Source organism: Galdieria sulphuraria, assembly GCF_000341285.1.
Source record: "Galdieria sulphuraria unplaced genomic scaffold scaf_47, whole genome shotgun sequence".
Taxonomy (NCBI): Eukaryota; Rhodophyta; class Bangiophyceae; order Galdieriales; family Galdieriaceae; genus Galdieria; species Galdieria sulphuraria.
Window position 1 is genome coordinate 66,521 of NW_005178428.1, and position 27,905 is coordinate 94,425.

A 27,905-nucleotide genomic window follows, 5' to 3' on the forward strand; every position below is an offset into this window, starting at 1 on the left:
TGAAAAGAGCTATCTCGTTGATGAGAGTTGTAGAATCAGATGAGATACGGAGATTATTGGATAGCAATAGAGCTATGTTGCCCAAGAGTATCCCTGATCTTGCGGTAGGGGATGTGATCCGAGTAAGTAAACAAAAGTCTTTATGGTTAGATATATTTAAGCTTGTCATGAATAGATCAAAATAGTAGACCCTTCGAATGAGAACAAAGTACAGTGGTTCACTGGTAGGGTTATTCACTTGAGAAAAGCCTACACAGGAAGCTCCGTCACGTTACGAAATGCCGTTAATGAAGTGGCTGTAGAACGTGTAGTGCCTTTGTATTCGCCTTGGATTAGAGAAGCTTATCTTTTAGACAGGAAACCAACGGAACAACAAGACTTGTTTTACTTACGAGACAGACCACCCAGGGAGTCTGCTTGTGGACCGATGGAGCCTCCAGAACTAACTAAGAAGAACAGTCGTGCCCAAAAATGAGAAGAAACTTGTTAGTGATATTATTAGGAATGTATACAATGCATTTATACCAAGTGTTGCTATAATAGTAAATAGCAACTACTTATGTACGAGAACAATCTTCTTACATTTTATCCATGAGTACTTGAACTTTGAGAAAATTTTCTCTTTTCATATTCCGAATCATCCGTTGGTAGCTCATAACGACAACTTGGACAAGTATTATGACGTTCTAACCACGGATAAATGCAGTCCTTACAAAACACATGTTTGCAAGGCAATCGAACAACTTCACTATTCTCCGCAAAGGCTTCTTTACAGACAGAACATTCGGAATGATGCGCTGCTTCTTCTGCAGACAAATGTACGACTGGTAACGAAGCAACAATCTCTTTGGAAGCAGGTGGGTTACCATATCGATTACTATCTTCTTGCATCAGACGTGCCAATATCGCCTCAAATCCTTGTTCACCAATTACATAATCTGCCGGATTCCCATAAATTCCTAAAATCTGCTGCATAAAAGTCGAAAAATCACCAGGTACGTCGGAAGAGTTTCCATCCAAAAAGAAAGGCCCCGCTGCTACAAAAGGAGGAATTCTCCTCCTTCTAACTCTCCTTTGTTCCTCCTCCTGAGTGAAATTCTGAGCTTGTTCGTGGTTTTCTGTAATCTCTTCTCCTATTTGGGAGTCACTTTCTTGAGGTGTTCTCCACACTGGCAATGGGGGTGCTGGCGGTGGTGCTTGAAATCTTGTCATATTCCCTCGAGGTACAAAGAAACTTTGTAAAAAGTCAGAAATCCCCGTAGACCGGTTATTTGTCAGGTAAGTTTCATTTTCCTGAACCTGTTCCGAGTCCTCGGTCGAAGAACCTATAAAGTTTCCGACATCCCCACCTAGTCGGAAAGAGAATCTTATAGGCTCTCCATCTTCACCAAGCGATATAACCTCCACGTTTCCATTACTCCCATACCATTCGTTTCCCGTTGTGGGGCTAATACTCTCTTCGACACTCTCCAGCCTTGAAATGGGTACTTCTTCAACAAAGGAAGAGCCGCATTCGGAACACTGTGGTTCATAAGTAGATTCCTCTACTTCTGGAACTTGTATATGAACTGTGTGTTGGCAACTATAACAAAAGAAAGGTTTGAAGACTCTCCTTTCCATAGCCTGTTGTTGTTGTTGTTGTTGTTGTTGATCTGCTTCCATAGACAGCCAAACCCGAATCAACCCAATTCTGTCCAAGTTGTGGGTGGAGTGTTGAATGTGGAAAGCCTTTTGTTCATGATTGTCATCATCTCCTGAATAGCCACATTTTCACTTATATCTTACCTCTCTATATACATAAGAAATCGAGGACAGAAAAACCAATACTGATTATTGTGTCTCCAAGGCTTGAATGGTTACAAAATAGCCCGATAGAAACTTTCTCAACCAATACATTTAAAGTGAGATGGACGGTTGCATTTACTATTGACCTAGTACAATTACATATGTTTCATAGTGAGTTGCAAAAAGTCATGAATTAGATTAATCAAGAATAATTGAATATGAAAGTCTGTAAAATGCCGATATTATCCATGACTTATTATCTTTGTTTCAAACAGCGAGTAAAGGAATACTTTTGCAAAAAGGATTGAACATCATAAAAAGACTAACTGCTTTTATCACTCAGTCTTCGAAAGTATCTTCCAATATCTTGTAACTTTTGAAACAAGATTCGAGCTCGTCCAAGTCCAACTTCCCTTGAACAGTTATTTCATCTAGACCAACAAATGTCTTCACTTTTTTGCCATCTATAAACAGCACAAGAGTAGGAATAACGTAAATATTCAATTTTTTGGTTAAAAAGGGACTTTTTTCTGCATTCACTAGTACAAATTTGGTTTCTATATGGGTTGAAGCGATTTTCTTGAGTAGCTCAATAAGATCATCAGTATAGCGTGAAGTTCCGGGACGATAAAAACAATACACAACTCTTTTGCTTTTCTTGCCAACGTTGAAAAACTCTCTTTCTTCTCCTATTTCTTCAACTGAACCATGTCCTAGTCTCAAATATTCACTTCTCTCTTCCGCCTTTTTCTTCAATTCCGCCAGTCTTTTTTTCCTAATTGCCAAGATGTCATCCTCTGATAGATTGTTCAGTTGTTCTAATTTTTCATCGACAACTTTTTCTATTGTATTGGCAGCTGCTTGTAATACACTTTCTTGGACAGAGTTCATAGTCACCCCAAGTCCAATGTTAAGTGCCAAACTAAAATTCCACTTCCCGCCAAAATGAATTATCCACATTTTTCTTCCTTTTGAGAATTTTCAGCGAGCTCTGAAGCTTACAAGTGAGCAAAGGTTATTTCTCTTGGAGAATTTGTTCTTTGAGTTGGAATAGGCAATTCTCTTAGCCTACTATGGATCATTCTACTGCCATTGAGTTATCGAGAATGACGTTACTTCTTTGCATCATTATTAGGCCAATATGGGATTATTTTGGAGTCACCCACAAGTACTGCACAACGATAGAGTACTAAAAAGAAACAGAGCCTTGTTTGATACCACGGAAAATAAAGTTCCTTTCAAAAAGTCCAAAGGAATTGAGAATGAAAGTTTGGTGACTACGACAACCAAGAAAGATAACCTTCTCTTAGCTTCCGCAGAAGAGTCGGTTTCAGTGAAAACCTCCGTGTGCAATTCCAAGACAGTCGCGCACAATTCAAATTCCAAGAAACGACACAAGTTTGCTATCGTGATTGGCTACTTGGGAGCAGCTTATCAAGGAATGCAGCGCAATCCGGGTGCCGTTTCAATTGAAGGAGAACTTGAGAAAGCGCTCGTTGCAACTGGTTTGATTCCGAATAACTTGGAAGGAAATCTACGAAAGATAGAGTGGTCGAGAGCAGCACGTACTGATAAGGGTGTTTCGGCAGCCGGACAAGTGGTTTCAACATATTTACTTGTTGACAAAGACTTCGAACGAGAACAAGATATATTGAAAAGGGTCAACGATACTTTACCAACAGATATCCGTATTCTTGGAGTTTATAGCGTGTCTGGTGGCTTTCATGCAAAGAACGCTTGTGACCGTCGAAGATACTCATATATGTTTCCTTCTTGGACACTTTGTCGTAGTAAACAAGAACATGAAAAGATGTTGAAAGATTCGGATTACAAAAATATAATGAAGGCAAAGGTGGACGACTTGAACGATCTTTTGAAGTACTTTATTGGAACTCACCATTTTCACAATTTCACAGTTGGCCAAACTTCAAGCAATGGTACATGCCAACGTTATATTTTGGAATTCTTTTGCTCTTTACCTTTTTTTATCGGAGGTGAATCTTTCCTGAATGTGACTGTAGTAGGCCAGAGTTTTCTTCTTCATCAAATTCGCAAAATGATCGGTCTCGCTATTGCCGTTTCGAAGGGATGGATTCCTAAGGAGGCTTTCAACGTTAGCCTATCGAAGCATCATCGGTTAGAAACTCCTATGGCGCCTAGCTTGGGACTATTTTTGGATGAATGTTTATTTGAGCGTTACAATGAAAGAATTCTGAAAAATCACTCCGATTCACCAGCAGTCGAAGAACTCGCCAGAATTCGCCAAAGAGCAGAGCTGTTCAAACGACAAATCATTTATGAATATATTGCTTGCCAAGAGAGAGAACATCATGTCATGGAACGTTGGATGTTTCTGGTAAGCACGAAACATCCTGTCGATGTCTCTAGCATTATGACAAAGCATGAAGAACTCATGAACCAAGAAATTATTTTAGACAGAAAAAGAAAAGAGTATATGTTGGACCATATAAGCCCACTATTTGATTCTTCTGGAATATATGGACAACATGAAGTCACATTGCCATCCACTCTGGATGAAAGATTGAATCGTTGCATAGAGGCGTTGGCACCCAAGTCTATATCATTCTATTTTCGTGCTCCACTTGAAAGTATTTGTATCATGGGAGAACTTACAAAGTCCTTAAAAGTTCCCTGTGTATATTTGACTAGCGGCAAAGATATTATATGGGGCATATCTGTGGAAGAAGGTAACTTTAGTATTACATTGTATGACAGTCGTTCACCTTCAAAGCCTTGTTACACGATGGATCGAAATGGTTCATTGGAAGAAAGTTTTGTGTCTTATGACTATTTCTGTTTTGGATGGAAAGTTGCGAACGAGTTTTTCCAATGTGAGGAAATACCTCATAAGAAAATTTCAATTGTTTTTGATTCTGTTCATGATAACAGATGCAAAATGGAGATTGCATATTATTGTAGTGCCTTTTTCATTTTTATGAAAGCGATGAGACCCAAAAAGTCACTTTCTAAACAGGAAATAGCAGAAATTCTTATTCAAGGAATGATTTCAAGGTCATTAGATATTCCGTCAACGGAGATTTACTCGTGTATTTGTTCCAGAGCAAATCATCTACTTGTGATTCGACCAATTATGGAAACTCAAAAGGTAGCCATAGAACATTTTTGTGTTCCTCAGTGGCTGTTTGAACAGATGAAGTGGTTAGAAGAATCTGCTGTACTCGAGGAGAACAATCATAGGCAAATCAAAGCTCTATGGGAGGATTGGTTGCAAAAGGTTCATATCATCGGTGCGTTAGAGTTGAAGAAAAGTGATTTGAATTGGATTTCTCAAACTAAAGATGAGATTCCTACACAGGCACATTCACCAGGAATGTTACTGTGGAAGAAAAAAGGATCCAATCATCGTGTGGAATATCCAGAGCGCAATGAGGAACGCCATTTCTTTTTAGATTCAATACATGAGTGGAAAGCAAGTCCGCTTGAAATTGCCAACATTCTAAACATTTCTTGGGAAAATTTTTTTTCCTTATTTGGAGAGATAGATATGGAAGAACGCGTTGAGTGGAAATTCTACTTGAACGAATTTATAAACCAAGTGAATAGCATAGATAGCTTTCTGGTCAATTGGAAGAACATGGTAGAGAAAGACGACATGATTTTAATGGAAAAAATGAAACTTTTGGAACGCTGCTTAGATAACTTGAGAGATAGTCAAAAGTTGCTTCAACTTTGGTTCAGAAAGTTGTCCTTTTCCTGGTTTACTGCAACTGGTTGTGTTCAATACTGTATCCAGCCCAATGCCATTATTGAATGGAAGCCGTTGGCACTTGTACCATCAGATTGGACAGGAAACGACAAAGTTTGTGAGAAAGCCTCTCTACATCCAAGCAGTGGAATCTGCTTTTGGTATCCTCATTTTGTTAAGTTTGTTCGTTGGTCTAGTAACCGAAGGAAAGTTCGAAAAAGTGCTCGAAAATATCGTCTTCGATAATACACTCTATGATAATGTCTAGGAATCGTTATAACATTTTATTGTTTTATGGATGCTAATCTAAAGTATACCATGTGGCTATGCAGCTGTCAATGGTGATAATGGCTGAATATGGATCATATTTTGTTCCCCTTTTGTTAAGTTGGCGAGAATGGCAGCCGCCATTCCTTGTATCTCGGGCAGCGGCATAGCAGAACGCAATACAATTCCTAAAATGCGAGTTGCACCTTGTTGTTTCAACAAGGGTCGAACACTCTCAGTGGCTGAAAGATTACACAACGCCATCAGAGCGTACTGTTGAGTTTCCAAGTCCCGACTGGCACAACAAGACAATAATACAGGAATAACTCCAGAATCAGCCAACAATGAATGAATCTCCATGATATTTGCCATTTCAGCAATACATAAAACACTATATCGTAGCATTTCCTTTGAAGGTTTTGGAGTATTACCCAATTTCTTGACCAACAAACTGGCAACACCTAACTCTGCTAAACGAGGTACATTTTCAAAACTCTCAGCAATACTAGACAAGCAACCTATCGCGTATTTGCTAGTTACTGGATCATCCGTAGAGGCAATCAGTGAAACAAGGGTTCTCAGAGCACCTGCTTGAACCACCATAGTTCGGGTAACGCCAGGTCTACATAAATTATACAAAGCTCTAGCTGCTTCTTGTCGCAATGTTTGGTCTTTGGAGTTGGCAAACTTTAACAATAATGATAAACCACCTTCATGTGCCACATGAACTCGACAAGCTTCATTTTTAGACAGATTAGCCAATAATTGAACAATAAATTGTGAATTACTTGGTGTACTTGGTACTTTTAACAAGGCTATCAAACAACTGGCTTTACACAATTGCATATGACTAGCCGTATCCGTAGATAATGAAGATAAAATGGAAACTGCAACCTCGGAAACATTGGAAGAACGACTCAACATGGGAACAATGTTTTCTATTAAATGTTCCTGCTTTGCCAACTCATGTTTCACTTTCTCATCATTTACGTAAAATGACAAAGCAAACAAGGAGGCACAACTTAACTCATTGGAAAAAGTCTTGCCTAAAAACGATACCAATTTCTCTACTGTCTTATCATCCAATGCCTTGGCAATAATATCTCTACTGGCCGACTTTTGTCCACATAACCAAAATACCTTACAAACATTCCTTAATAATGCTTCATCTTCTTCATGACTGTGCAACAAAATGTCCTTCCAAACATCCACTGCACCACTTTGTAACAATTTTTGACGTATAATAGTTCCTTTAGGATGTTCCGTTTGAAACAACTCTCCAAGGGTAAGCACAGCAAATATTCTACTTTGTTCATATGCCTTATCTTTCCTTTGACAAATGCTAATCAATTTACGATGGCCCTCCTCCTTCATAAACTGACGATGTGTATCTATATCTCCATGTTTCATTGCATTTAAAAGTGCTCCAACAGCATAACTACTCAGTTGTGGATCTTGACTTTCTGAATACTGAGTCAGCAACGATAAGGCACCACTTTTAACAAAAACGTTGGAATCTGCTTTGGCAAGTGAAGCAACAGCTAGCAAAGCTTCTCTCCTCGTGATTAAATCTTCATCGTGTTGAAATATATCTAACAATGGATAGATAACTGGCGACTGCATGAGTTTGTCAATAAACTTAGGATTACAAGCTAAATGGGAAATGAGCTGAATACAAGAGTGGGTCATTTGTGATTTTTGTTGATCTTCTCTTCTCAAATCTAGTAATAAAGAAGATGACTTTCGAGATAAAAACATAGTATCTTGTTGGTCTTGTCCATGCAAAGAATTAGAACCTACCATACTTTCCTGGGAAGAGAGTGCCACTGTGGAAGCAACTTTTGGCAATGATGAATCGTTCTTCTCTTTGTTCCTCTCATTACGGTTTCTGCCAAATGAAAGCCATTCAGGCAACCAAGAAAATGTCCCTGGTGAATGATTACTGGTTTTCCATCCCATATCTTGCAATAAATCGCAAATAGATGCCACTACGTTAGCTTCCATTAGAGCGTTATGGCTACAAGTTGATTGGGACAATTGAGCCAATATGTAAACAATTTGACTTCTGTCCAAACAAATACGACCCGAACTTGTCTCTTCAACACCTACTTGGCGCAGAAGTCTTGCCTCCTGATTGGAGCATGAAAGTACATTGACTAATGCAGTTGCTATTCCCAATTTGATAAGTATTTCATGATTGTCGGAGTTCTGCACTAGTACTAGAAGATACTTCAAAGCGCCTTGTGCACTCTCGATATTGTCGGACTGCAAGTCATCAATAACCGTTCGAAATTTTCTCTGCTTCTCTTCATTCGCCAAGTTTTCCATCTGCTGCCCATTTTCTTTTGTACCTTCACAAAAAACTGCAAACGACAATACTGCTGACAGAGCTAAAGTCCAAGGTGACGCAGAGCAAAGAAGAGTCTTCTCTTTTCCCTTGTCATATTGGCCACGATAAGAGGTATCGGAGAATGTTCCCAAGTCCTTCTTTTCCTTGTTTCCTTCACATTGACCAATAGTGAATAAGGACTGGATTTGTAACCTTGTTTTGATATACATTTGTAAACCTACTTGCTTACACGACGTTTGTTCGACGAGCTCTGAGGCAGAATAGGTCAGCTGTGCATTGCTTCTTTGAACAGATGCATCCAAGTTGAAATATTTTTTGTTTCTCTGCAGTTCAGCTAAACTTAGTTGATAATTACTACTCTTGGTTTGCTTCTTAAGGGCAGCAACGGCCACCCTCTTCAGGCTCGCAGGCAATGGCATCGAACAAAATCCAATTTAGCCGACGAATCTGAAATACTTTTACGTTCTACTCGCTTGTGAAAGAAAAGTGGATTTTGCTTTCCAAGGAGTTGGTGTTGAGTCATGACTGGAAAGCTCACAAGTTACTCTTCAGGTTTTTTTCAGCAATCTTTGCAGGACCTTATTCGTTCGGTTCGAGCACATCGCAGAGATGAAACAGAATATCTTGCCAAGAAATTTGCTCAAGTTCAGCAAGAGTGCAAGTCAACAGAACCTAGTGAAAAGGCTATTGCAGTGCTAAAGCTCATTTACGTGAGCTAACTTTCTTTTTCCAGGAATTTTACTAACAACAAGTAGTTTCAGTTACAAGGATACAATGTTTCTTCCGAAGCTTTTCATATTATTGAGGCTATGAGTAGACAGGAGTGGTGGATGAAGAGAACCGGTTACCTCGTTGCTTCTCTTACACTGAGTCCTTCAACAGACTTATTATTATTGACAACCAACTTGTTAAAGAAAGTAAGTTTGTTTCAAAGTTTGCAGTGCTTTTATGAAACCCTACATCTCTAACTAGGATCTATCCAACGTTCAGTCCTTGAACGCCTCTCTTGCCTTGAGTTTTCTTTCCTGCATAGTCAATGAGGAGATAGGTAGGGAGTGTGTAAGCGATATATCTCAGTTATTGTCGAGTCCCAAGCCTTATATCAGAAAGAAGGCTATATTCGTCGTCTTTCGTGTCTTACTTGTCTATCCAGAAGCAACAACTTCAGTGTTGCCTCGTTTGAAAGAAAGATTAGAAGACAGCGATACTTCTGTTCTTTGTGCAGCAGTTACAGTTTTTGCAGAATTGGCTTCGAGAAATCCCAAATTGGTTGTACCCTATATACCCCGATTGTACCATATATTGCAACACTCTTCGAATAATTGGATGTCCATCAAAATATTGAAGACTTTGACCGCTCTTTGTCAAGTGGAGAGTCGATTATCCAAGAAGTTGTTACCTTTGATACAAAATATGTTGAAAAACACCAAAGCCAAATCTTTGTTATACGAGTGTTGTCGAACAGTTGCTATTGGCATGTTGGACCAAAAGGAAGTCGTTGAGTTGTGTTCTGAAAGGTTGAGTATGTTTTTATCGGAAAAGGATCCCAATTTGAAATATTTATCCTTGTTTCTGATGAAGAAATTGGAAAGCAGTTTTCCAGTAGTTATCTATCGACACAAAGATATCGTAAGTGATGAATTTCTCCTTTCAGTCTTGTTCTCACCTTGGAAAGATATTCGATTGTTTGGATGATTCCGATGACGCCATTCGAAGGAGAGCGCTGGATTTGGTTCGACGACTCATTTCGAAATCGAATTTTAAGGAAATTGCTCGCATTCTTATGAGAAAGTTGCGAGAGGAAAGCCAGTGGTTGGGTTCCCGTGGTTTTCGAGATTCTCTCATTCACACTTTGTTGGATGCAGGTTCCTATAGTTTCAATGGTGCAGAAGGATTCCCTAATTTATCTAGCTCATCTGATTTTCATTGGTATCTGTATTCTATTCTTCATGGATTAGTAAAGATTTATACGGACGAGAGATTTTCTATTGCACATATGATGAAGATTGCCGGACAGTTTGTGGATATTGTAGTACGAGTAGAGTCATGTCGGAAAGTTGCTGTAAATATAGCATTAGAATGGCTTTGGTTGTCAAGAGGGAAGAAGCTAGTGCTCGATAGCAATAGTAATGGATTGTTTCAAGTGGTGGATGTTCCGAGTCAGTCTTCATCGTTGGCCACGCATGGGAATGGATTATTGGCGGAGCCTTTGTTATTTGCTGCATGTTGGATATTAGGAGAATATAGCAACTGGGTAGAACAACCCATGTTGGCTTGGAAAGGCCTCTTACAAGATCATTTGTTTCGTTCTCATTCATCAGGTTATCGATTAGCCATTTTTGCGAGTTGGAAATTATTTCTACAGTGTTGGAAACGTTTTGAAACTGATACCGAGTTTCATGATATAGTGAAGGAAGGAATGATATTTTTACAACAAGTTTGGTCCTCCATGAGAACCAATCCCCAGCCGTTGGTACAAGAACGTGCACATTTGTTTTATTATCTGTTGTCTCAGTTATGGCAGATAAGGGATGAAAAAGTCACAGTATTGTATGATGTAGCTGTAACTGATTTGATACAAGTATTTGAAAAGCCACTTAAACCAGTAGACTCAACAGTACAATCCAAGTATCAACCTTTTGAATGGGATAAGAAATGGAATGAGAGTATATTGGATAAAGAAGAAAGAAATGAAATGATAGCGCAAGGGAAGGATATGCTCCAACATGAAAAAGAATGGTTACAAGACAATGTTTCCAAACAGCAAATAGAAAAGGAGTCTCAGAAAGATGCTCATAAGCCTCGTTTGTATTCCAAAGATGATCCATTTTATATATCGTCAAGTCGAAAAAAGAGAAGACCGAAATCCCACAAAGAAAAAGCTATTGAAGCTTCATTTACTGATCGTTCACAAGGCTTAATGGAAGAAGAAGACACATTGGTCTTATCATCTCAACCAAACGACGAGACAGTGCAAGTATTTATGGGATTGGAAAAGCCCCCACTGGAGAATTTGAAAGAAACGAGTCCTTATGAAAGTGCCAATGTGCAATACGAAACATTATCAAGTAAGAGAGGGCTAGAATATATCGATATTTCATCGTTACAAGAAGAAGTTGTGCCTTCCAGTCATTTGAAAGCTGCATCCAGTCGCTCTCATCGTAAAAAACAAACAAAGAAAAAGAAGAATAAATCTCGCTCGAAAAGTAAAGATGCAGCAGAGCATAATATTCAACCAACCAATGAACAAGCAGAAGAAAGTTTGATTCAGTGGTAAATAAGTGGAATTATTATTGTAGAATATTGGATGAACCATATTGTTGCGTGGTTAGAAATTCAAATAATTGTTTTGTTATCAAATCAGTCCATTGCTCTTGAGTAAACTCTTGTTCTATATGAGAATCATTCAACTGGATATGAATATCTGCCTGTTTGTAAAGTGGTAGTCTTCTGCGACGTATTTCCTCTAGTCTCCTCTGAGGTTCAGAACCTTGTAAGAGAGGACGACTTGTATCATTCAATAGTCGTTTCATAATAGTAGAAACAGTAATATCCAAAAACACCACTACACCACTCTACCTAGAAATAAACAAAAACCAACATAGAAAACGATCACTTACACGAAGAATAGACCAATTACTACTTCTTAATACGATACCACCTCCAGTGGCAACCACATAACCAAGACAGGGTTGTATTTGATTCAGTATGTTGCTTTCCACTTCTCGGAACTTGTCTTCTCCATCCTGTTCAAATATTTGAGTTATCTTCTTTTGTTCAACTTGTTCTATCACTTGATCAGTATCCAAGAACGAATAACTTAGCTTTGAAGCCAAGCACTGTCCAATGGTACTCTTGCCGCTTCCCATCATACCAACCAAGTAGATGGGTCTCTTTCGCAGACGTTGATTCAACTCTACTAAAACGTCTGGTTGACCTGACGCACAACAGCTACAACTATTGTCTTTATAGAAGCTCCAAGTAGATCGAAGTCTCCTGCCAGTTTTGAAAAAGACGTATTTCGGTGGTAGCCGCAACAGAGAGGTCTTGACACAAAAGCAACCAGAAAATGGATTAGTCCAAGGAACAAACCCACACTCTAGTTGCTTTTGATAGTGACCAACTGTCATTTTATACAACAAAGTATATCAAACAAAGGGAGAAGAGGGTTCCTGGGTTCCCTGTCAGAAAGTCACTGGAGGAACTCCCTTGCAAAAACTAGAATGATTAACAAAAGTATGGACATTGTGACAACGTTGGTATAAAAGTGGATACTAGAATACTCACAAATTTATTTTCAAACAACTGACAAGAGACAAGCCATTCCAATTGTTTTCTTTGAAATAGAAATGTTACTATTGATAGAGGATAGCTGCTGTCACAAGCTATTTTTGAGCCATGTAGCCTGATAGCAACTCATTTTGAGTTGTTTATATGACATTTCCAAGCTCTAGTGCTAGGATACGAACTTTTTCAACTTTTGCGACTGATAAAAGAGTGCTTTCATGGAACAAGCAACTACTGCTTTTCATAGAGAAAGTTACAAAAATTGAAACTCTTAGTTTAAGAACAAGCAACTTCTTTTCACACAAGAAATGTGTCAAAGTTTCTTAGAATCCTCAATATTAACCACCGTGTGCTTTACTAGATTTCTAAAGAACGAGTTTGAAGCTGTGAGCAGAGTTTCAAGCTACCGCTTCCAACCCCACATACTACCAATACAAAATAACAACTCACAATGTGTTGCCAAATGTCAAATGTATGGCCAACGACACGACCCATCTCTTCGGGAAGGTCCCTGTTTCTAGATTAGAGACAACAAATTCCATTGGACAACAGTTGATCCAAACTTCGACAAGATGAATCGGATCGCTTCCGGAAACGCCTATTCGCATGGCATCAAATGATTTTCTAGAAAAAATCGCCTGCCTTTTTAAAAGGATCGGAAAAAGGAATTTTCTGGGATTGTCATTCCAGTAAATATGGAATCAAAGAATCTGCTGTTTGTTAGTGTTCTTTTCTTCCTTGCAGCCTTGACTGCTGCTAGCTATGGTGATGAAGCTAAACTCAAGTTCTTGGAGAGTAGATTGGCAGATGCATTTGAGAGAAAAAAATTTATTATCTCGGTTTCTGCTGAACCAGATGAAGGAGCAGACTTTGGTCCTCATACACCAAATACAACTACCTCTGGTATCCAAGAAGCATTGGACTATGCTGCTACCTTCTTGACAGATATCAATTTGAATCCTACTTCCAGAAAGTCTTTGGAATCGAACGCACCTGTTGTTTTCTTGGGACCTGGACAGTTCAAAATTAACTCGACCATTTACCTCCCGGAGTGGGGTGGCTTTACATTGAGAGGTTCTGGTCCACACTCTACTATTTTAGAAGATGTTAGCAAGAGTGGGATTACCATATTGAAACAAAAGATTCCAAAGAATGTAGGTTATTACTGGGGCCAATTAAATGAGATTCTCACTGACTTTGGTGTGGTTGGTAACATCTACGGAACCAGTGTTGCTGGTATTGATCTTAGCATGCCAGAAAATATTCCTCACAATGTTGTTAGCCGTGTTGCGTTTTACAGGAACTTTAGCGACTTCCATTTGTGTATGGATGGCAACGAAGATAGTTTATTGGATACCATTTTCGTTGATGGTTATTCAGATCATGGAAAGAAACATGCAGTTATTGGCTTTTCAACTGGAGGAGGTGCAACATTTATTCGAGGTCTCTATTTCTCCAATCCTATTGGAGGTGCTCGTATTCATGCCAGAAGTATCAATCTCTATATCACCGATGGAGTAATTGGAGCCATATCCAATACACCTATCACTAAAGGACAGTTCAAACTGGATCCTCCTGCTAGTGTCATTCTTATTAAAAACTGTTGGTTTAATATCGATGAAAGCATGGGAGACTATGTTTTCGATCTTCATTATCCAACCAATTATTCCATCATCGAACTGGATGGCGTAGACTTTTACAATCCTCCAGCCGGCCATCATTATTTCTCTGTTGGAAAGGAAGTAAATATAGAAAGACTACAATTGCAAAACGTTGTTGTTGGTTACGGAAAAGGCAAAATGCTACAGAATGAGGGAAAGATTGGTACAGTGAAAGTTGGATATGTCTTTGCTGATGCCAAGTTGGAAGCACCATTCCTTCATTGGATGCCTAGTATCCTCGATGGCTATTATGTTGCTGCTCCAGGATTGTATCCTATTACTATTGTACCTCCACCTCCTCCACCTTCACCACCCGTGATGCCTCCTTCTCCACCTGGTGCTCCAACTGGCTGGCCATAAGTATGACGAATTTGTCTTTTTGTGTTTGTCTCTCTGTGGAATAAAGAAGAAATTGTTTATGTGATGTTTGTCTTGAAGGATATCAACATTTCGTACTTCAATGTCCACAAAAAGAGAGTTGCATAAGCTTCTATTCATTTCAAAAAATATTTGAACCTGGCAACAAAAAACAATCCCTTTCAACACACATAAACAAGTTTGTGATAAAAAAATATCAGAATGTATTCGAAGAATATCCTATCAACAATAAATCCTTCTCACTATCGTTATCTTTCAAAAAGAAATCACAAACACAGTGATTGTGGAGTAAATGTAGATCATATTTGAACATCACGATTGGACGAGTCCGTTTGATAACTAGCATAATGCCTTGCAAGCTGTGCACCGATAGCTGCATTATTTAAGATCAACTCTATATTCAACTTTAAAGAATCACCACCAGTTAAATCTGCTATCCTTTCCAACAAAAATGGAGTGACTGCAGAACCAGTCAGCTGCTTCTCCTTGAGTTCTTCTAATGCTTGCTGCATCCCGGCTTCTACCCTGTCCGCAGTATCTTTGTCTTTCTGAGGCACAGGAACAGCGACTAACATTCCGCTAGATAAATTCCATCGTCGATTCATAGCAAAAATTCGTGATATGTCCTCCAGTTGATCGACACGTATATGAGATCGAATACCAGAAGATGCAAAATAAAAGGCTGGGAATTCTTCCTGACCATAGGTAATTACAGTAACACCTTGCGTCTCCAACACTTCCAGAGTTTTGGGGATATCCAATATTGCTTTGACTCCTGCACAAATGACACAAACCGGTGTCCGACCCAGCTCTATCAAATCGGTAGATATGTCAAAGGTTGTTTCCGATCCACGATGTGCTCCTCCTATACCTCCTGTAACAAAGAAATGAATGCCAACTCTATGAGCAATAACCATGGTGGCGGAAACGGTTGTTGCTCCATCCAGCTTCTGCGCCAAAACATAAGCCAGGTCTCTTGTTGAACACTTCCAAACGGATTTGCCCTTTTTACTCAGATATTCGATTTCTTGTCTGTCTAAACCTACGTGTACCTTCCCTTGTAAGATGGCGATAGTAGCTGGTATGGCGCCATTATTTCTACCTCACACAACAACTCTGTACTCTCTTAAATAGGGCTATTTCTTACTTACTTTACTAAATCTTCTACTTGAAGTGCAGTTTTGAAGTTTTCGGGATAAGGCATTCCATGGCTAATAATAGTGCTTTCTAGTGCAACCACAGGTTTATCCTTTAAAAGTGCAGTTCTCACAGGCTCTGAAAATACGCAATCTTCCTTCCTCATCGAATCTTTCTTTTTCAATTTTGAGTGAAAAGTTTCTTCTTCTTGTTATGTCTTCCTTTATGGATGATGAAGAGATCACTCAGGAAGATGCTTGGACTGTAATTTCTTCATACTTTGAAGAAAAGGGTCTCGTGAGACAACAACTAGACTCTTTTGATGAGTTTGTTACTAATACCATGCAAGAAATTGTGGACTCTCAACCAGACCTCGTGTTAACTGCTGAGCCGCAATATTTACCTGGTCAACGTTCGGAAGACTTGGATAAACGATATGTGGTATCTTTTGGACAGTTGAGTTTGTCAAAACCAACTTTTACAGAAGACACAGGTGAAACGAGACCTTTATATCCTAATCAAGCAAGACTTCGAAACCTTACCTATAGTTCCGCTTTATATTGTGACGTTACTGTAACTGAAGTCAATTTAGAAAGTGGCAAAGAAGAAACTTCACAACATCCCCCTATTCGAGTTTTCTTGGGAAGAATTCCTATTATGCTCAAGTCACAGTTTTGTCACTTGTATAATTTAGAGCCTTGGGACTTGGCAGAATTGGGAGAGTGTCCATATGATCAAGGAGGTTATTTTGTGATTAATGGAAGCGAAAAAGTGATTATTGCACAGGAAAGGATGACTTCTAACCATGTTTTTGTATTTAAGCGCTCGCAACCTTCGAAATATTCTTACGTAGCAGAGTGTCGTTCAGCTCCAGATTCTGGAAATAGGCCACCTTCTTTGCTCCAAGTTAAACTTCTTAGAGGTGGAGCAAAGGGTATTTCTGGTCAATATATTCGAGTATCGATGCCATATATCAAACAAGTAGGGTTTAGAAATATTTTCTTATTTCATTGACTTTTATTTGTAAGGATATTCCCGTTATTATCGTTTTTCGTGCCTTGGGATTTGAGAATGATCGAGAAATAATGAGTCATATTTGTTATAACTTTCAAGATGAAGAACTCATGACATTTTTAATGCCTTCGATTGAGGAGGCTGCAGTAATTCAGGATCATTTAGTTGCTTTAGACTATATCGGGAAGAGAGGAAATACTATTGCTGTGACTAAAGACAAGAGGATACAATATGCTCGGGAAGTTTTACAAAAGGAGTTTTTGCCACATATTGGAATTGGCGAAGGCTGTGAATTGAAAAAAGGATACTTCTTGGGTTACGTAATTAATCGTTTGCTTTCCACTGCACTTGGCAGAAGAGAAGTAGATGATAGGGATCATTATGGAAACAAACGTTTGGATCTAGCTGGACCTCTATTAGGAGAAATGTTTCGTCATCATTTGAGAAGAGTATGTATATTTGTTTTCCTGTTTATTGCTCATGAAATAAATGCATATTTAGGTATTGAAGGAAACCAGAAGTATTCTTCAACGCAATCTTGATACTGGAAAAGGTTTAAACCTTCAAGGAGCAGTCAAGTCTCGTACCATAACGAATGGCTTAAAGAATGCTTTGGCTACTGGTAATTGGATACGTGGAAGAACGGGTGTCTCTCAAGTTTTAAATCGGCTCACTTATGCTTCAACTCTTTCACATTTACGTAGACTAAACTCACCCATTGGTCGTGAGGGTAAACTTGCGAAACCACGACAATTACATAATACTCATTGGGGAATGATTTGTCCAGCTGAAACACCCGAAGGTCAAGCATGTGGTTTGACCAAAAATTTGGCATTGATGGCTTATATTTCTGTCGGTACTCCTTCTGCGCCAGTGATTGAATTCTTAGAAGAATGGAGTATGGAAAATTTGTTGGAAATATCTCCTTCAGTAGTTCCACTGGCTACAAAGGTAATGATGATTGTAAAGAATTCTCATATGAATTGAATTGTCTGTTTCATTTTAGGTTTTTGTCAATGGTGCTTGGGTTGGTATTCATCGTGAACCAGAGGACCTTGTTCGAACATTGAAAGAACTTCGTCGACAAGGAACGATCAAGGAAGAAGTGAGTATCGTCATGGACCATCAGTTCAAGGAGCTTCGAATATATACGGATCCTGGTCGTGTTTGTCGACCCTTATTTATTGTCAATCCACCACCCCCTCCCATATCTTTTGAAGATGCTAATGAAGATACTAATGTATTTGGTCAACGTCCACCACAAACTTTAGCCATTAAGAAGTCACATATTGACATGTTGAAAAGGACAGACGGAGATCGTTGTAGTTTTTCTTTCCTAGTAGAGGTATTTTGTTGATATTATTTTTGATAAGTTGTTGGTATTGAATGATGAGCAATAGAATGGTCTTATAGAGTATGTCGATGTAAACGAAGAAGAGACAACTATGATTGCGATGAATATAAAAGATTTGATTGAAACCGACTCTGAAGTAGTTTATACACATTGTGAAATTCATCCATCGATGATATTAGGCGTTTGTGGTTCCATTATTCCATTTCCTGATCATAATCAAAGTCCGCGGAATACTTATCAAGCAGCCATGGGAAAACAAGTAAGTAAAAGGAAGCAAGCAATTTGTTTTATATAACAGCCTTTTTTTAGGCAATGGGTATTTATGCAACCAATTATCAGTTACGAATGGATACAATGGCACACGTGTTATATTATCCACAAAAGCCATTAGTTACTACACGTGCAATGGAACATTTACAGTTTCGTTCGCTTCCCGCAGGTATCAATGCCATTGTGGCAATTGCATGTTACTCTGGATTTAATCAAGAAGATTCCGTTATTTTGAGTCAAAGTGCTGTTGATCGAGGTTTATTTCGTTCGTTGTTTTTCCGAACGTTTCGTGTATGTAAAAGAATGTCATATCATGTTCATTATTTCATGTATTGCTGAATGTATTTATCGATTGTAGGATGAAGAGCGTCGAAGACTAGGAGGTGCTCAAGAAACCTTTGAAGTTCCCAATCCAAAGGAATGTATTGGAACCAAACGAGGTGCATATGACAAGTTGGAAGAAGATGGTTTGGTAGCAGAAGGGACTCGAGTATCAGGAGATGATATTTTGGTGGGTAAGACATGCCCACTTGGAAGAATGGCAGCCAATGGAGAAGAAGATGAAACGTGGAAGGCGTATTCTCAGACATTAGGAGGCAAAACCAAAAAGGATGCATCTACCAGTATGCGAAGTACTGAAACGGGTGTAGTAGATAAAGTCATGTTGGCTGCCAATGAAGCAGGCGCTCGTTTTGTTAAAGTCCGCATTCGTTCGGTTCGTGTACCACAAGTTGGAGATAAATTTTCCAGTCGTCATGGCCAGAAAGGAACTGTGGGTATTACTTATGGTCAAGAAGATTTACCTTTTAATGTGGTAAGTGTTCTTATAGACATGAAGATGATTGGAACGAATTGTTTATATCGATAGGATGGTATTGTTCCTGACATTATTATCAATCCACATGCTATTCCAAGTCGGATGACAATAGGTCAGTTGATTGAGTGTCTTCAAGGAAAAGTTTCTGCCATTGCTGGAAGAGAAGGAGATGCAACTCCCTTTACTTGGGTTACTGTGGATGAAATATCTCAACAGTTGAAAACATTGGGTTATCAGAGTCGTGGATGGGAACTGATGTACAATGGTTTTACAGGTCGACCTTTGGAAGCACATATATTTATTGGTCCTACTTATTACCAACGACTCAAGCATATGGTTGACGATAAAATACATTCACGTGCTCGTGGTCCTGTTCAAATACTTACGAGACAACCAGTCGAAGGAAGAGCTAGAGAAGGTGGACTCCGTTTTGGAGAAATGGAAAGAGATTGTATGATTTCTCATGGAGCAGCGTTCTTTTTGAAAGAGCGTTTGATGGATGAATCGGATGCTTATCGAATCCATGTTTGCAATCTTTGCGGACTGATAGCTATCGCTGATTTGAAGAGGAATACTTTTGAATGTCGCAGTTGTCGTAACAAAACGGAAGTAAGTATTACAATATGATATTTGCAGCTCACCATGTTGAATAATCATATTTGTGGTAGATATCTCAAGTATTCATTCCTTATGCCTGTAAACTGCTGTTTCAGGAACTTATGGCGATGGGTATTGCACCAAGAATTGTAACTGCAGATGAATAAGTCAATCCAATTCATCCCAAAAGTCATTTTCTTCTTCTGGATCGATCCAACGAGAAATACGTGGTTCTGAAAATAGAGTTGGCATAGGTTTGCCTTGTCCATATATTTCACCAGGTGCTTTACCCCAATTAGTAAGTTGAGGGCTCGTTTGGTGCATAGCATCCAATAAAACATAACAATTGTTGTTTGGATATGGAGGTAATATACACGGAGAACGCATAGATTGCAAACGTGAAAAGGGAATAATACCTTTCACTAGAAACTGAAACGCTCCATAGAAATACAAAGTGCATACCTTTGGAAAATCCAAAGATAACAGTACTTCAGGTTTCAAATGAATATCTCTTTCAATATATTCTGTTGGTGGTCCGCCATCCACATACCAACCACTAGGAACATCTAAAGAAACCACGGGAACTTTGGACTTGCTCAATACAGAAATAGCTCTATCGAAAGGTTCACGTGGAAACAAGCCTTGTTGTCCAACACCAAAAATAGCATCAACCACAAAGTCAGCATAATATTCCATAGTAGACGGAATAAAATCCAATATAGAAACCTGATTCTGAACTTGGGAATAGACGAAATGATATTTGGTACCATCCGTCAACACAATTCTCGACTGATATCCCAACTTTTTCAACTCAAGAGCGAGTAACATACCTATAGCACCATTCCAACCTCGACCACACAAAACAAAGACTGAAGAATGGCTTGAACAAGGAAATAATTCGGTAAACATCAGCTTGGCTACATTGTTGGCCAATAACTCGAGACGAGAAATAAGTTGTAGCTCTGTACAGCTATAGAAATATTCTTCATAAAGTAACAACGTTTCTTTTCGGTTCCATACTGACCAATTTGCGTTTATATTGAGAGGTGTTGTCAAGTCAAGTGTACAAGGAACCCTATCGTTATCGGAAGACTCGGTTCCACAAGCTTGGAAACGACATTTTCTAATAAACGACGTGTTGTTACAAGGGAAACTTGGTTGCTTATTCTTGAAACATTCTTTATGGACAAACAAGTACTGCGAAGGAAACAAATGAGTGGCAAAAAGGAATGCCATTTCGACAAGTAATCATTTCACACTCGCTCTACATTTTGGCAACTGCGAATCCGTTGACTCTTCTTCAATCATCAATCACGCATCTTCAACAAAAACCAAGTTTTTTCAAAAAAAGAAAAGAAACCAACCTTTTCTCTGCTGGACTCACATATTCTGTGGAATATTTCACAGAGGAATTCCTTTGAGTGAGGGGAATATAACTGCGCTGATCTGAACCTAGATAATTTTGCCTATCAAATAGCACTCAGTAAGCATCCTTCTATCTTGAACTCAACTAACTTTGGACGAGCAATCTTTTTATCTGGATCATCCAAATACTCCAACCAATGCGCCAACCATCCTATAAAAGGTTTCAACTTCAACAAAACAACAAGTACTTGAACACAAACCTGGTGTCCTGCCTATTGCAAATAAAATGGTGAAGAAATCTGTCACAAATAGAGTCAGTTGAGTGAATGGAAAAAGGTCAACTCTCTTGATACCTGTTGGGAATCCCATAGCCTTATATATCAAGCCCGAATAAAAGTCCACATTTGGATACAGCTTTCTTTCAATAAAATAATTGTCTTTTAACGCATGTTCTTCCAAAGTCGTCGCTATTTCAATCAAGGGATCTTTGCCACAGATTTCAAATACCTAATAAAGTTGTGTTCATTCAAACTTTTCTAAACAAATGAACACGTTGCTTACTTGATAAGCCAACTTTCTAACAATCCTTGCACGAGGATCATAGTTCCTAATGTCCAACCAATCAGAATAACACTAGAAAGGTACTCTACCATCTCTCACTTGTAGACTCGATGTCCAAAACCCATAAGACGGGCTTTTCGATTCTTCACAGCTTCGATAAATGCTGGAACTTTTTCAACCGAACCAATCCTTTCCAACATTCGCAAAACAGCTTCATTTGCTCCTCCATGAAGTGGTCCATATAGAGCTCCTTTGTGAACTTTAAGAATACAAAAAACACACCCTCACTAGCATTCCTTACCTGCTGCTCCAGAAAAAGCTGTAAAAACATCCACATCACTGCTAGTAAGATGACGAACTGCTGCTGTAGAACAATTCAATTCATGGTCTGCATGTAATACAAACAAAGTATCCAATGCTTTCACAAGTGTTGCATTAGGACGATAGGAAGGATCCTCCATACTACATGGAAAAGGTTCTCAGCGACAGCAACTATGGAGTATATCTATATATACCTATCCAACATATACATAAAATTCTCGGTATAGGAACGACTTCCACCATAAGCTGGATAATTGAATGGACGACCCATTTTGTGTCGGTAAACAAATGCTGCCAATGTTGGCATGGTTCCAAGCAAACGAAGTATCTGAAAAACAGATTCAGGAACTGTAAAGTTTCCCTCAAGAAAGTGGCATTACTTACTTGTTTCTCTCGTACTCTAGGAGAATTGTAAACATCACCACCGCTAATAGCAGGATTGGCATCGGGATACAGCGTTCCTAATAAAATGGAAAATTCTATCAACAAAAAGCTTTGTTTACAAAATAGAATTCAACTTATCTTACCTTCAGCAGCTAACATACTTACAAGTAGCCCCATAGGATGCGATTCTTTTGGTGTTGCCCTGGAAAGTTTTTTCATTAAAAGAAACAAATGCTACACTGCCCACTACATACTTGATTATATCCACTAAGGACTGCTTTAAGAAGGTATGACGTAAAACTCTATGCGTAAAATGTTCGAGTTCCCTAGAAGTAGGAAGTTCACCGTACAATAGGAGGAAGGAGACCTATTCAATAAGTAAGCATAAACACTCTCAATATGGTAATGAGAGCCAACCTCCATAAAGGTAGATTTCTCTGCCAGTTCTTCTATTGGATAGCCTCTGTAACGAAGAATTCTATAAAAGTCTGTTCATTGTCCATACTGAAAACAATATGAATATGAGGTACCCTTTGTCTCCATCGATGTAAGTGATTCTTGAAATACAAGAAGCAGTGTTTAAAAAACCAGGGTCATATACAGTAACTCCAAGTTTTGCTAAATCGACTGCACGAATAGTATCTATAAAGAAATTAGAAATCATAAAAGTTTCGTATTCACAGTAGCCAAGGAAAGTGCAAGAAGCGCAACACTTACTATTGTGCAGTTCAAGTGTCAACTCCTGACCAGTCTGGTTGTCTATTACTTTTAAAGTCTTCTTCTTCTTCTTCTTGCTCGCCTCCATATCATTTTGTCTTATATAGTGCAAACTTGCTTCAGAAGAAACCATGGTTGAGAGTTTCCAATTGTCTAAAAGGATTAAGCAATTCTCCTTGAAGTTTGATCAACTGTCCAAAAGACAAATTACTTTCTATTAAGTTCACTGTGTATACAGTTCCAAGTTAAAATGTGTTTACAAATGTATTTCAAGTATACAGATCGACTACTCATGTATTGATGAGATGGAATGTCAAGGAAAACATCAATTCATGTTTATATCAAAAGTCAATGATGCAAATGACAAATTTTTCAAGACAATTTCCAAACTTCGCGAAAGCGAAAATGTGCCAAATCACGCCACACTTGTTTAGTATTTTCCCAATTCTCGTGCACAATATCTTTGGTTGGACGTTCAAACAACTCATCCATTTCCTCCAAGGTTAAGTTTTTCGTTTCTGGCATAAAGAAAAGGAGATAAATTCCACCAAAAATAACTACTCCATTGTATAGACCAACAAATGTACCCGTCGGTGTCAGAGCATCCAGCATATCGTTGAATGCATAAGTCGTGGTAAAGGTGCCTAACCAATTGCACAATGCATTGATACTAACACCAGTACTTCTCAAATAAGTTGGATATATTTCTGATGCAACCACCCAAGGAGTGGGTCCTAAACAAGAACCCCAGAAAAACTCATAAATAACTACTCCTAAAATGTATACCCCTTCCTCAACCTTCACATTGGTTGCTTTAAAAGAAAAACCAACAATAAAGAGACCGACAGAAACTCCAGGAATAAGTGTTAATAAAACTGGACGCCTTCCTAACCGATCCATAAAGTATATGGCTGGAATAGTGGACAAAAACATCGTCCCTCCTCCAATAAGACTGGTATAAACAGCATCTTGAGCTGAAAGTCCTGTACGTTCCATCAATGGTCCCATATAATAAAGAACTGAATTGATTCCTGAGAATTGTTGAACAACCAATTGCAATAAAATAGCATAAACAACTGCCCTTCTACATCTTGGTCTTCTAATAAAATCTAATAATATCCACCTCGTCTTGGATGCTTCCAATTCTTCTAATACAAGAGTTTCCATTCGGAAAAATTCTTGCTTTTCTTCAAAAGTTTCTACCCCACGTACATGTTTCCATACAAGATAGGAATCCACCTTTCTTCCTTTTCTCATTAGCCATCGAGTACTTTCAGGAAGGAACAACATGGCAACAAGTAAAATGGTAGAAAACAACAACGAAGAACCCAACATCCAACGCCAATTTCCTGAAACATCTACAAAGATAGCTGCAGCAATATATCCAAATAACAGCCCTAAATCAATATTGACTTGATAAAGTGATACCAGACCGCCACGCCATCTCTTTGCACAATTTTCAGAAATATAAGGAGGCACTGTTCCAGTCTCAAGACCAACACCAGCGCCAAGAATCATTCTTCCTGATAACAAGACACCAAAAGAACCTGCGGCGGCTTCTAAAATACCTCCTGCTGTATACAACAAACAGGCAACAATAATAGTCCATTTTCTACCTAACAACTCATTCACTGGATAAACACTAACAAAAGATTGAGCCAAGGTGTGAATGTATATGGAAAACAAAAACTTACCATAAAGCACCAAAAATAGCTCCAAGAGCCATAAAACCAGTAATCATGGACATTCGAGAACTATCGATGTTGAGATCAGAAGGAATGTAGAGTTCTGCTCCGCTAATAAGGCTCTGGTCCAAACCAAATAAAAGACCACCAATACTTGCAAAGGAAGCCAAGAACCAAATGAAAATTTTGGGTTTTGGAATAATTCTTGCTGCTAAGAAGGGTTTCTTCCCACTCGCTTGAAGCTCCTCTTCAAGCTTTGACAATTCTTTATCCATTTCCACTTCCTCACTCTCCTTTTCATCATGTAACTCCGTTCCTCCTGTCTCCACTTGATCAATAATTTCATCTTCTTCAGACTTTCTTCTGTAGCCACTTTCTACTTCTGCCATATTCTGAAATCAGGATAAGTTTTCCAGAGAAACTGTTCCAAACAAAGATATATCCACAGATTTTTGCATCCCTTTTAAAGGTCAGTGAAATTGTCCCAAATTTTATCTTGTCCACTTGACATCATTCGACTGGGAAAGGTCCGACGAATTGTATTGTGGAACTGGAACATTAGACAAAGGGGATCAAGTCCTGGCAGCAGAGCTTCGATATGAATGTCCATTGGAATAGAATTGTTCGTTTCTCCGTTCTCAACTATATAATAGTGAGAATACACTTTGATGTTGTTTGGTGAGACAAACTTATCGGATAACTATACTAGTTTCTTCCAATTACTTGTGATTCCGACATTGTACAACCAAAGTTGCCAATCAGTTGGTATATTTAAAAGAGAACCACAAAATCATTTCTATCCTACGTTTTTGAAAAACGCAACAACATTAAAACCTATTCCTAAGTATAGCTACCACAAATAAAAGTTACCAGATATGAAAATATAAACATTTAAACAAAGATTGGTAACTATGTGGACCAAAACAGCGTTCACGACACTCTTGTCTTTCACAGCAACGACCTTGTTACAAGTTGAGTGGAGTCCATCGTAGTCCCATGTCGTATTAATCATTTACCTGAATCATCACTCCATAAAGAAATCCAGCCAACCACTCAAACTCATATCTGAGATGGCAGCAACCGAATCCTAGAGATATGATTATAATGGAAGGCCAGCAAAATCGATACAGTGAAACATCAAGGACCCAGTCACTGCGTCCTGTTGTGAAGTTTATTATTATAATATCACTTCCATTGATAGTAACATACCTGTAGATGATGACTGACCACATATCCAACGTGTCATAAAACGAAATGCTAAATTCCTTATTTGAATCTCTTCAATAAAGGGCACCAATAGTACGGAATGAACTATTTTCATGCCAAGAAGAATCATTTTCACTGATAGGTTGTAACTCATTAGAGAAGGATTCCAGTTGAATGGAACTCTATCATTGGTTGGTTGTGGCCTTTGATATCGTTGTAAACCTATAAAATATAATAAAGATGGGAGAGCAACCCTAAGATTGTCGTTGAGAGATATTGATTAAAGTCAATGGTAATGATACCATAATAGAAAGCCAAAAAATCCAAGAGTTAAACTCCTCCAAATATGGACATACTGAAAGATATTAGTTGTTTGGAACAAACGACGTTGCAACCACCAAACACACATAAAAGTACTTGCAAGGACTCTCATCTAAACATGAAAAGGATGCAATTGGACTGAATATAAATAATAGAGACAGGGCACTCACTATAAAACAAAGATGTTTTCCATTAGTCAAACTAATAGGAAACAATAAAAAACACAAAAACTCTGCGACAGTGGCCAAAATGGAAGGAAGATAAATAGCACAAGATACCGAATTCCATCTAATCATAAAATATCCAGAAGTATGACAAATTATGAATGCAGTGTCGACTTAAGACATACCCTGTCGATATAATACAAATAAAAGCAGGATACACAAGTTGCATAAACCATGCTACGTATACTTTGAACATCTCAAGTTTGGAGAGTCAATTCTAAGGTAGTTTCTAGTTTGTCGTATTTGAGAGTTTGAGCTCTGTCCAATTTTGTGTAGTTATAACAGAAATTCGTGCTCACGGGATATAAAGGTCTCTATATATGTACTAACCCAGAGCTACTCTAGTCTTTCGCAACGCTTCTTCTCTTGATACTACACAACTCGATAAAAAGTGACCAAACTTTGTTTATTGCTCTTAGCAAATAACAAGCAGTAAAACGCAAAAACTCAGGTACGAAGCTGAAAGTTTGCCATTTGTCTCTGAATAGTGCTTCGTTTCTCTATACCGCGGATCGCAAGATAGTGCAATCGTGTCTTTGATAAAAGGCGATCAATCACAGAATGCAGACGACACCTCAGCATGTGTGATCTATTTTTGGAAAGTTTGCCATGTGGCGAATTACTTTTATTTGAGTGTATTGCCATTGCTTCTCTATCACTTTCCTTCTGAAACATAAGTAAGACCACATTTGCCACAATACTGCCTTCCACGATGTGCTGCCATGAATACGCCTGGTCCACAGGTTGGATTGGGACAAGATCTTCGTAGTCGACTAACTTTTCCATCATCAGATACTTTATAATACTTCAACACTGCAAGTGGAACCTTCTTTTTCTTATGCTTGACCTTCTTGGGTTTGGTAAAGGACTTCTTTCTCTTCTTTTTTGCACCTCCCTTTAAGCGAAGACTGGCAAACAAAAACTGACTATCAATGCTTCCAATATATTCCTCGTCTGCCAAATCTGAAACACTTGAAAAAACTCTCAAGTCCGTACAAGGAACTCGTTCACTTTCTGCGAGCTGTTTTCGTAGTTCCGAAACGGGAGTTGTAGCAGGAAAATCAAACACAAGAGTCTTATCATGAAGACTTTTCACAAATAATTGAACCATTTTGCTGTTCAATAACCGTATCCAACTCTACACTTCGTCCGTCTCTTGAGTGCTCTGTTGGAAAGAGAGCGGTCAGTCCACGACGTCGAAGCTATTCAATGAAATTCCTAATGGCCCAAACCAACTAAAATAAGAAGGATGACTGATTGATTTAGCTTGTGCTTTGTTGTTGTAGGAAGATAGTGGAAACCTGTTAGAGTTTGTTCAACAGGTTTGAATGAACTTTTTGAGTTATAAAATTGACTAGAGTTGCTGGTTTCTTCCTTCTTTGGAGGATGTTTATTGAGGAAGACTTCCATCCCATAATAGAGTCTGTCTTTATGTTGACAGTGTTATCAAGTGTTGGTTTTCTCCGTGTCCCCCAAG

At 38.6% G+C, this 27,905-nt stretch overlaps 14 protein-coding genes across 15 annotated transcripts; 5 read left to right on the forward strand and 9 right to left on the reverse strand.

Moving 5' to 3' along the window:
• Nucleotides 1-497, forward strand: Gasu_49500 (mitochondrial ribosomal protein L19 precursor). Its single transcript, XM_005703964.1, has 2 exons — nt 1-122; nt 176-497. Exons 1-2 carry the CDS (start codon nt 21-23, stop codon nt 473-475), a joined length of 402 nt encoding a protein of 133 aa, XP_005704021.1. The 5' UTR covers nt 1-20; the 3' UTR covers nt 476-497.
• A 6-nt stretch (nt 498-503) lies between these two features.
• On the reverse strand, nt 504-1,710 carry Gasu_49510 (E3 ubiquitin-protein ligase RNF115/126). The gene has a single exon (XM_005703965.1). It carries the CDS (start codon nt 1,660-1,662, stop codon nt 586-588), a length of 1,077 nt encoding a protein of 358 aa, XP_005704022.1. The 5' UTR covers nt 1,663-1,710; the 3' UTR covers nt 504-585.
• Nucleotides 1,711-1,965: 255 nt separating this feature from the next.
• Nucleotides 1,966-2,780, reverse strand: Gasu_49520 (thioredoxin-like protein). The gene has a single exon (XM_005703966.1). It carries the CDS (start codon nt 2,743-2,745, stop codon nt 2,125-2,127), a length of 621 nt encoding a protein of 206 aa, XP_005704023.1. The 5' UTR covers nt 2,746-2,780; the 3' UTR covers nt 1,966-2,124.
• Nucleotides 2,781-2,910: 130 nt separating this feature from the next.
• Gasu_49530 (tRNA pseudouridine synthase A) lies at nt 2,911-5,781 on the forward strand. The gene has a single exon (XM_005703967.1). The coding sequence runs from the start codon at nt 2,927-2,929 to the stop codon at nt 5,756-5,758; it is 2,832 nt and encodes a 943-aa protein (XP_005704024.1). The 5' UTR covers nt 2,911-2,926; the 3' UTR covers nt 5,759-5,781.
• Nucleotides 5,782-5,788: 7 nt separating this feature from the next.
• Nucleotides 5,789-8,560, reverse strand: Gasu_49540 (uncharacterized protein). The gene has a single exon (XM_005703968.1). The coding sequence runs from the start codon at nt 8,546-8,548 to the stop codon at nt 5,837-5,839; it is 2,712 nt and encodes a 903-aa protein (XP_005704025.1). The 5' UTR covers nt 8,549-8,560; the 3' UTR covers nt 5,789-5,836.
• A 20-nt stretch (nt 8,561-8,580) lies between these two features.
• Gasu_49550 (AP-3 complex subunit delta-1) lies at nt 8,581-11,561 on the forward strand. The gene is made up of 4 exons (XM_005703969.1): nt 8,581-8,839; nt 8,885-9,046; nt 9,102-9,758; nt 9,805-11,561. The coding sequence occupies exons 1-4, from the start codon at nt 8,651-8,653 to the stop codon at nt 11,404-11,406; spliced, it is 2,610 nt and encodes an 869-aa protein (XP_005704026.1). The 5' UTR covers nt 8,581-8,650; the 3' UTR covers nt 11,407-11,561.
• Nucleotides 11,562-11,565: 4 nt separating this feature from the next.
• Nucleotides 11,566-12,380, reverse strand: Gasu_49560 (shikimate kinase). Its single transcript, XM_005703970.1, has one exon. It carries the CDS (start codon nt 12,257-12,259, stop codon nt 11,705-11,707), a length of 555 nt encoding a protein of 184 aa, XP_005704027.1. The 5' UTR covers nt 12,260-12,380; the 3' UTR covers nt 11,566-11,704.
• A 690-nt stretch (nt 12,381-13,070) lies between these two features.
• On the forward strand, nt 13,071-14,497 carry Gasu_49570 (uncharacterized protein). The gene has a single exon (XM_005703971.1). The coding sequence runs from the start codon at nt 13,112-13,114 to the stop codon at nt 14,435-14,437; it is 1,326 nt and encodes a 441-aa protein (XP_005704028.1). The 5' UTR covers nt 13,071-13,111; the 3' UTR covers nt 14,438-14,497.
• Nucleotides 14,498-14,535: 38 nt separating this feature from the next.
• Nucleotides 14,536-15,790, reverse strand: Gasu_49580 (indigoidine synthase A family protein). The gene is made up of 2 exons (XM_005703972.1): nt 15,607-15,790; nt 14,536-15,553 (listed from the first exon to the last, which is right to left on the reverse strand). Exons 1-2 carry the CDS (start codon nt 15,756-15,758, stop codon nt 14,755-14,757), a joined length of 951 nt encoding a protein of 316 aa, XP_005704029.1. The 5' UTR covers nt 15,759-15,790; the 3' UTR covers nt 14,536-14,754.
• Nucleotides 15,791-15,800: 10 nt separating this feature from the next.
• Nucleotides 15,801-20,380, forward strand: Gasu_49590 (DNA-directed RNA polymerase subunit). Its single transcript, XM_005703973.1, has 9 exons — nt 15,801-16,573; nt 16,621-17,055; nt 17,108-17,557; nt 17,613-17,951; nt 18,007-18,219; nt 18,270-18,521; nt 18,589-19,044; nt 19,099-19,656; nt 19,716-20,380. Exons 1-9 carry the CDS (start codon nt 15,818-15,820, stop codon nt 19,809-19,811), a joined length of 3,555 nt encoding a protein of 1,184 aa, XP_005704030.1. The 5' UTR covers nt 15,801-15,817; the 3' UTR covers nt 19,812-20,380.
• A 15-nt stretch (nt 20,381-20,395) lies between these two features.
• Nucleotides 20,396-23,190, reverse strand: Gasu_49600 (citrate synthase). Its single transcript, XM_005703974.1, has 15 exons — nt 22,993-23,190; nt 22,806-22,917; nt 22,693-22,753; nt 22,530-22,642; nt 22,419-22,477; nt 22,276-22,352; nt 22,086-22,219; nt 21,872-22,032; nt 21,670-21,820; nt 21,571-21,616; nt 21,363-21,516; nt 21,270-21,308; nt 21,160-21,220; nt 21,009-21,110; nt 20,396-20,942 (listed from the first exon to the last, which is right to left on the reverse strand). Exons 1-15 carry the CDS (start codon nt 23,123-23,125, stop codon nt 20,909-20,911), a joined length of 1,437 nt encoding a protein of 478 aa, XP_005704031.1. The 5' UTR covers nt 23,126-23,190; the 3' UTR covers nt 20,396-20,908.
• A 15-nt stretch (nt 23,191-23,205) lies between these two features.
• On the reverse strand, nt 23,206-25,120 carry Gasu_49610 (MFS transporter, SP family, sugar:H+ symporter). The gene is made up of 2 exons (XM_005703975.1): nt 24,687-25,120; nt 23,206-24,634 (listed from the first exon to the last, which is right to left on the reverse strand). The coding sequence occupies exons 1-2, from the start codon at nt 25,064-25,066 to the stop codon at nt 23,365-23,367; spliced, it is 1,650 nt and encodes a 549-aa protein (XP_005704032.1). The 5' UTR covers nt 25,067-25,120; the 3' UTR covers nt 23,206-23,364.
• A 365-nt stretch (nt 25,121-25,485) lies between these two features.
• Nucleotides 25,486-26,720, reverse strand: Gasu_49620 (CAAX prenyl protease-related protein). Of its 2 annotated transcripts, XM_005703976.1 has the most exons (6): nt 26,554-26,720; nt 26,375-26,492; nt 26,186-26,316; nt 25,887-26,137; nt 25,694-25,836; nt 25,486-25,638 (listed from the first exon to the last, which is right to left on the reverse strand). In XM_005703976.1, exons 1-6 carry the CDS (start codon nt 26,622-26,624, stop codon nt 25,528-25,530), a joined length of 825 nt encoding a protein of 274 aa, XP_005704033.1. In that variant the 5' UTR covers nt 26,625-26,720; the 3' UTR covers nt 25,486-25,527. The 2 variants fall into 2 exon arrangements, with proteins under 2 accessions (XP_005704033.1, XP_005704034.1); XM_005703977.1 differs by having other exon boundaries at nt 25,596-25,836.
• A 98-nt stretch (nt 26,721-26,818) lies between these two features.
• Nucleotides 26,819-27,770, reverse strand: Gasu_49630 (40S ribosomal protein S27Ae). Its single transcript, XM_005703978.1, has one exon. The coding sequence runs from the start codon at nt 27,537-27,539 to the stop codon at nt 27,084-27,086; it is 456 nt and encodes a 151-aa protein (XP_005704035.1). The 5' UTR covers nt 27,540-27,770; the 3' UTR covers nt 26,819-27,083.
• Between the last annotated feature and the right edge of the window lie 135 nt (nt 27,771-27,905).

Excerpts from the sequence above, each read along its gene's own strand:
- Gasu_49580 (XM_005703972.1), bottom strand. The coding sequence starts at position 15,758 with ATGAGGAAGGAAGATTGCGTATTTTCAGAGCCTGTGAGAACTGCACTT. Across the intron at positions 15,554-15,606 it reads CAAGTAGAAGATTTAGTAAA|AAATAATGGCGCCATACCAG; the intron begins GTAAGTAAGAAA and ends TGTGTGAGGTAG.
- Gasu_49630 (XM_005703978.1), bottom strand. The coding sequence starts at position 27,539 with ATGGTTCAATTATTTGTGAAAAGTCTTCATGATAAGACTCTTGTGTTT.
- Gasu_49530 (XM_005703967.1), top strand. The coding sequence starts at position 2,927 with ATGGGATTATTTTGGAGTCACCCACAAGTACTGCACAACGATAGAGTA.
- Gasu_49520 (XM_005703966.1), bottom strand. The coding sequence starts at position 2,745 with ATGTGGATAATTCATTTTGGCGGGAAGTGGAATTTTAGTTTGGCACTT.
- Gasu_49540 (XM_005703968.1), bottom strand. The coding sequence starts at position 8,548 with ATGCCATTGCCTGCGAGCCTGAAGAGGGTGGCCGTTGCTGCCCTTAAG.
- Gasu_49560 (XM_005703970.1), bottom strand. The coding sequence starts at position 12,259 with ATGACAGTTGGTCACTATCAAAAGCAACTAGAGTGTGGGTTTGTTCCT.
- Gasu_49550 (XM_005703969.1), top strand. The coding sequence starts at position 8,651 with ATGACTGGAAAGCTCACAAGTTACTCTTCAGGTTTTTTTCAGCAATCT. Across the intron at positions 9,047-9,101 it reads CAACCAACTTGTTAAAGAAA|GATCTATCCAACGTTCAGTC; the intron begins GTAAGTTTGTTT and ends ATCTCTAACTAG. Across the intron at positions 9,759-9,804 it reads TCTATCGACACAAAGATATC|ATATTCGATTGTTTGGATGA; the intron begins GTAAGTGATGAA and ends CACCTTGGAAAG.
- Gasu_49600 (XM_005703974.1), bottom strand. The coding sequence starts at position 23,125 with ATGGTTTCTTCTGAAGCAAGTTTGCACTATATAAGACAAAATGATATG. Across the intron at positions 22,918-22,992 it reads GACACTTGAACTGCACAATA|ATACTATTCGTGCAGTCGAT; the intron begins GTAAGTGTTGCG and ends ATTTCTTTATAG. Across the intron at positions 20,943-21,008 it reads GTGAGTCCAGCAGAGAAAAG|AAGAGTCAACGGATTCGCAG; the intron begins GTTGGTTTCTTT and ends TGATGATTGAAG.
- Gasu_49610 (XM_005703975.1), bottom strand. The coding sequence starts at position 25,066 with ATGGCAGAAGTAGAAAGTGGCTACAGAAGAAAGTCTGAAGAAGATGAA. Across the intron at positions 24,635-24,686 it reads GCTATTTTTGGTGCTTTATG|TGTTTATCCAGTGAATGAGT; the intron begins GTAAGTTTTTGT and ends ATCTTTTGTTAG.
- Gasu_49500 (XM_005703964.1), top strand. The coding sequence starts at position 21 with ATGAGAGTTGTAGAATCAGATGAGATACGGAGATTATTGGATAGCAAT. Across the intron at positions 123-175 it reads CGGTAGGGGATGTGATCCGA|ATCAAAATAGTAGACCCTTC; the intron begins GTAAGTAAACAA and ends TGTCATGAATAG.
- Gasu_49510 (XM_005703965.1), bottom strand. The coding sequence starts at position 1,662 with ATGGAAGCAGATCAACAACAACAACAACAACAACAACAGGCTATGGAA.
- Gasu_49590 (XM_005703973.1), top strand. The coding sequence starts at position 15,818 with ATGGATGATGAAGAGATCACTCAGGAAGATGCTTGGACTGTAATTTCT. Across the intron at positions 19,045-19,098 it reads AAGATTTACCTTTTAATGTG|GATGGTATTGTTCCTGACAT; the intron begins GTAAGTGTTCTT and ends TTATATCGATAG. Across the intron at positions 19,657-19,715 it reads GTTGTCGTAACAAAACGGAA|ATATCTCAAGTATTCATTCC; the intron begins GTAAGTATTACA and ends TATTTGTGGTAG.
- Gasu_49570 (XM_005703971.1), top strand. The coding sequence starts at position 13,112 with ATGGAATCAAAGAATCTGCTGTTTGTTAGTGTTCTTTTCTTCCTTGCA.
- Gasu_49620 (XM_005703976.1), bottom strand. The coding sequence starts at position 26,624 with ATGTTCAAAGTATACGTAGCATGGTTTATGCAACTTGTGTATCCTGCT. Across the intron at positions 26,138-26,185 it reads TTTTTTGGCTTTCTATTATG|GGTTGCTCTCCCATCTTTAT; the intron begins GTATCATTACCA and ends CGACAATCTTAG. Across the intron at positions 25,837-25,886 it reads TGGTCAGTCATCATCTACAG|GACGCAGTGACTGGGTCCTT; the intron begins GTATGTTACTAT and ends ACTTCACAACAG.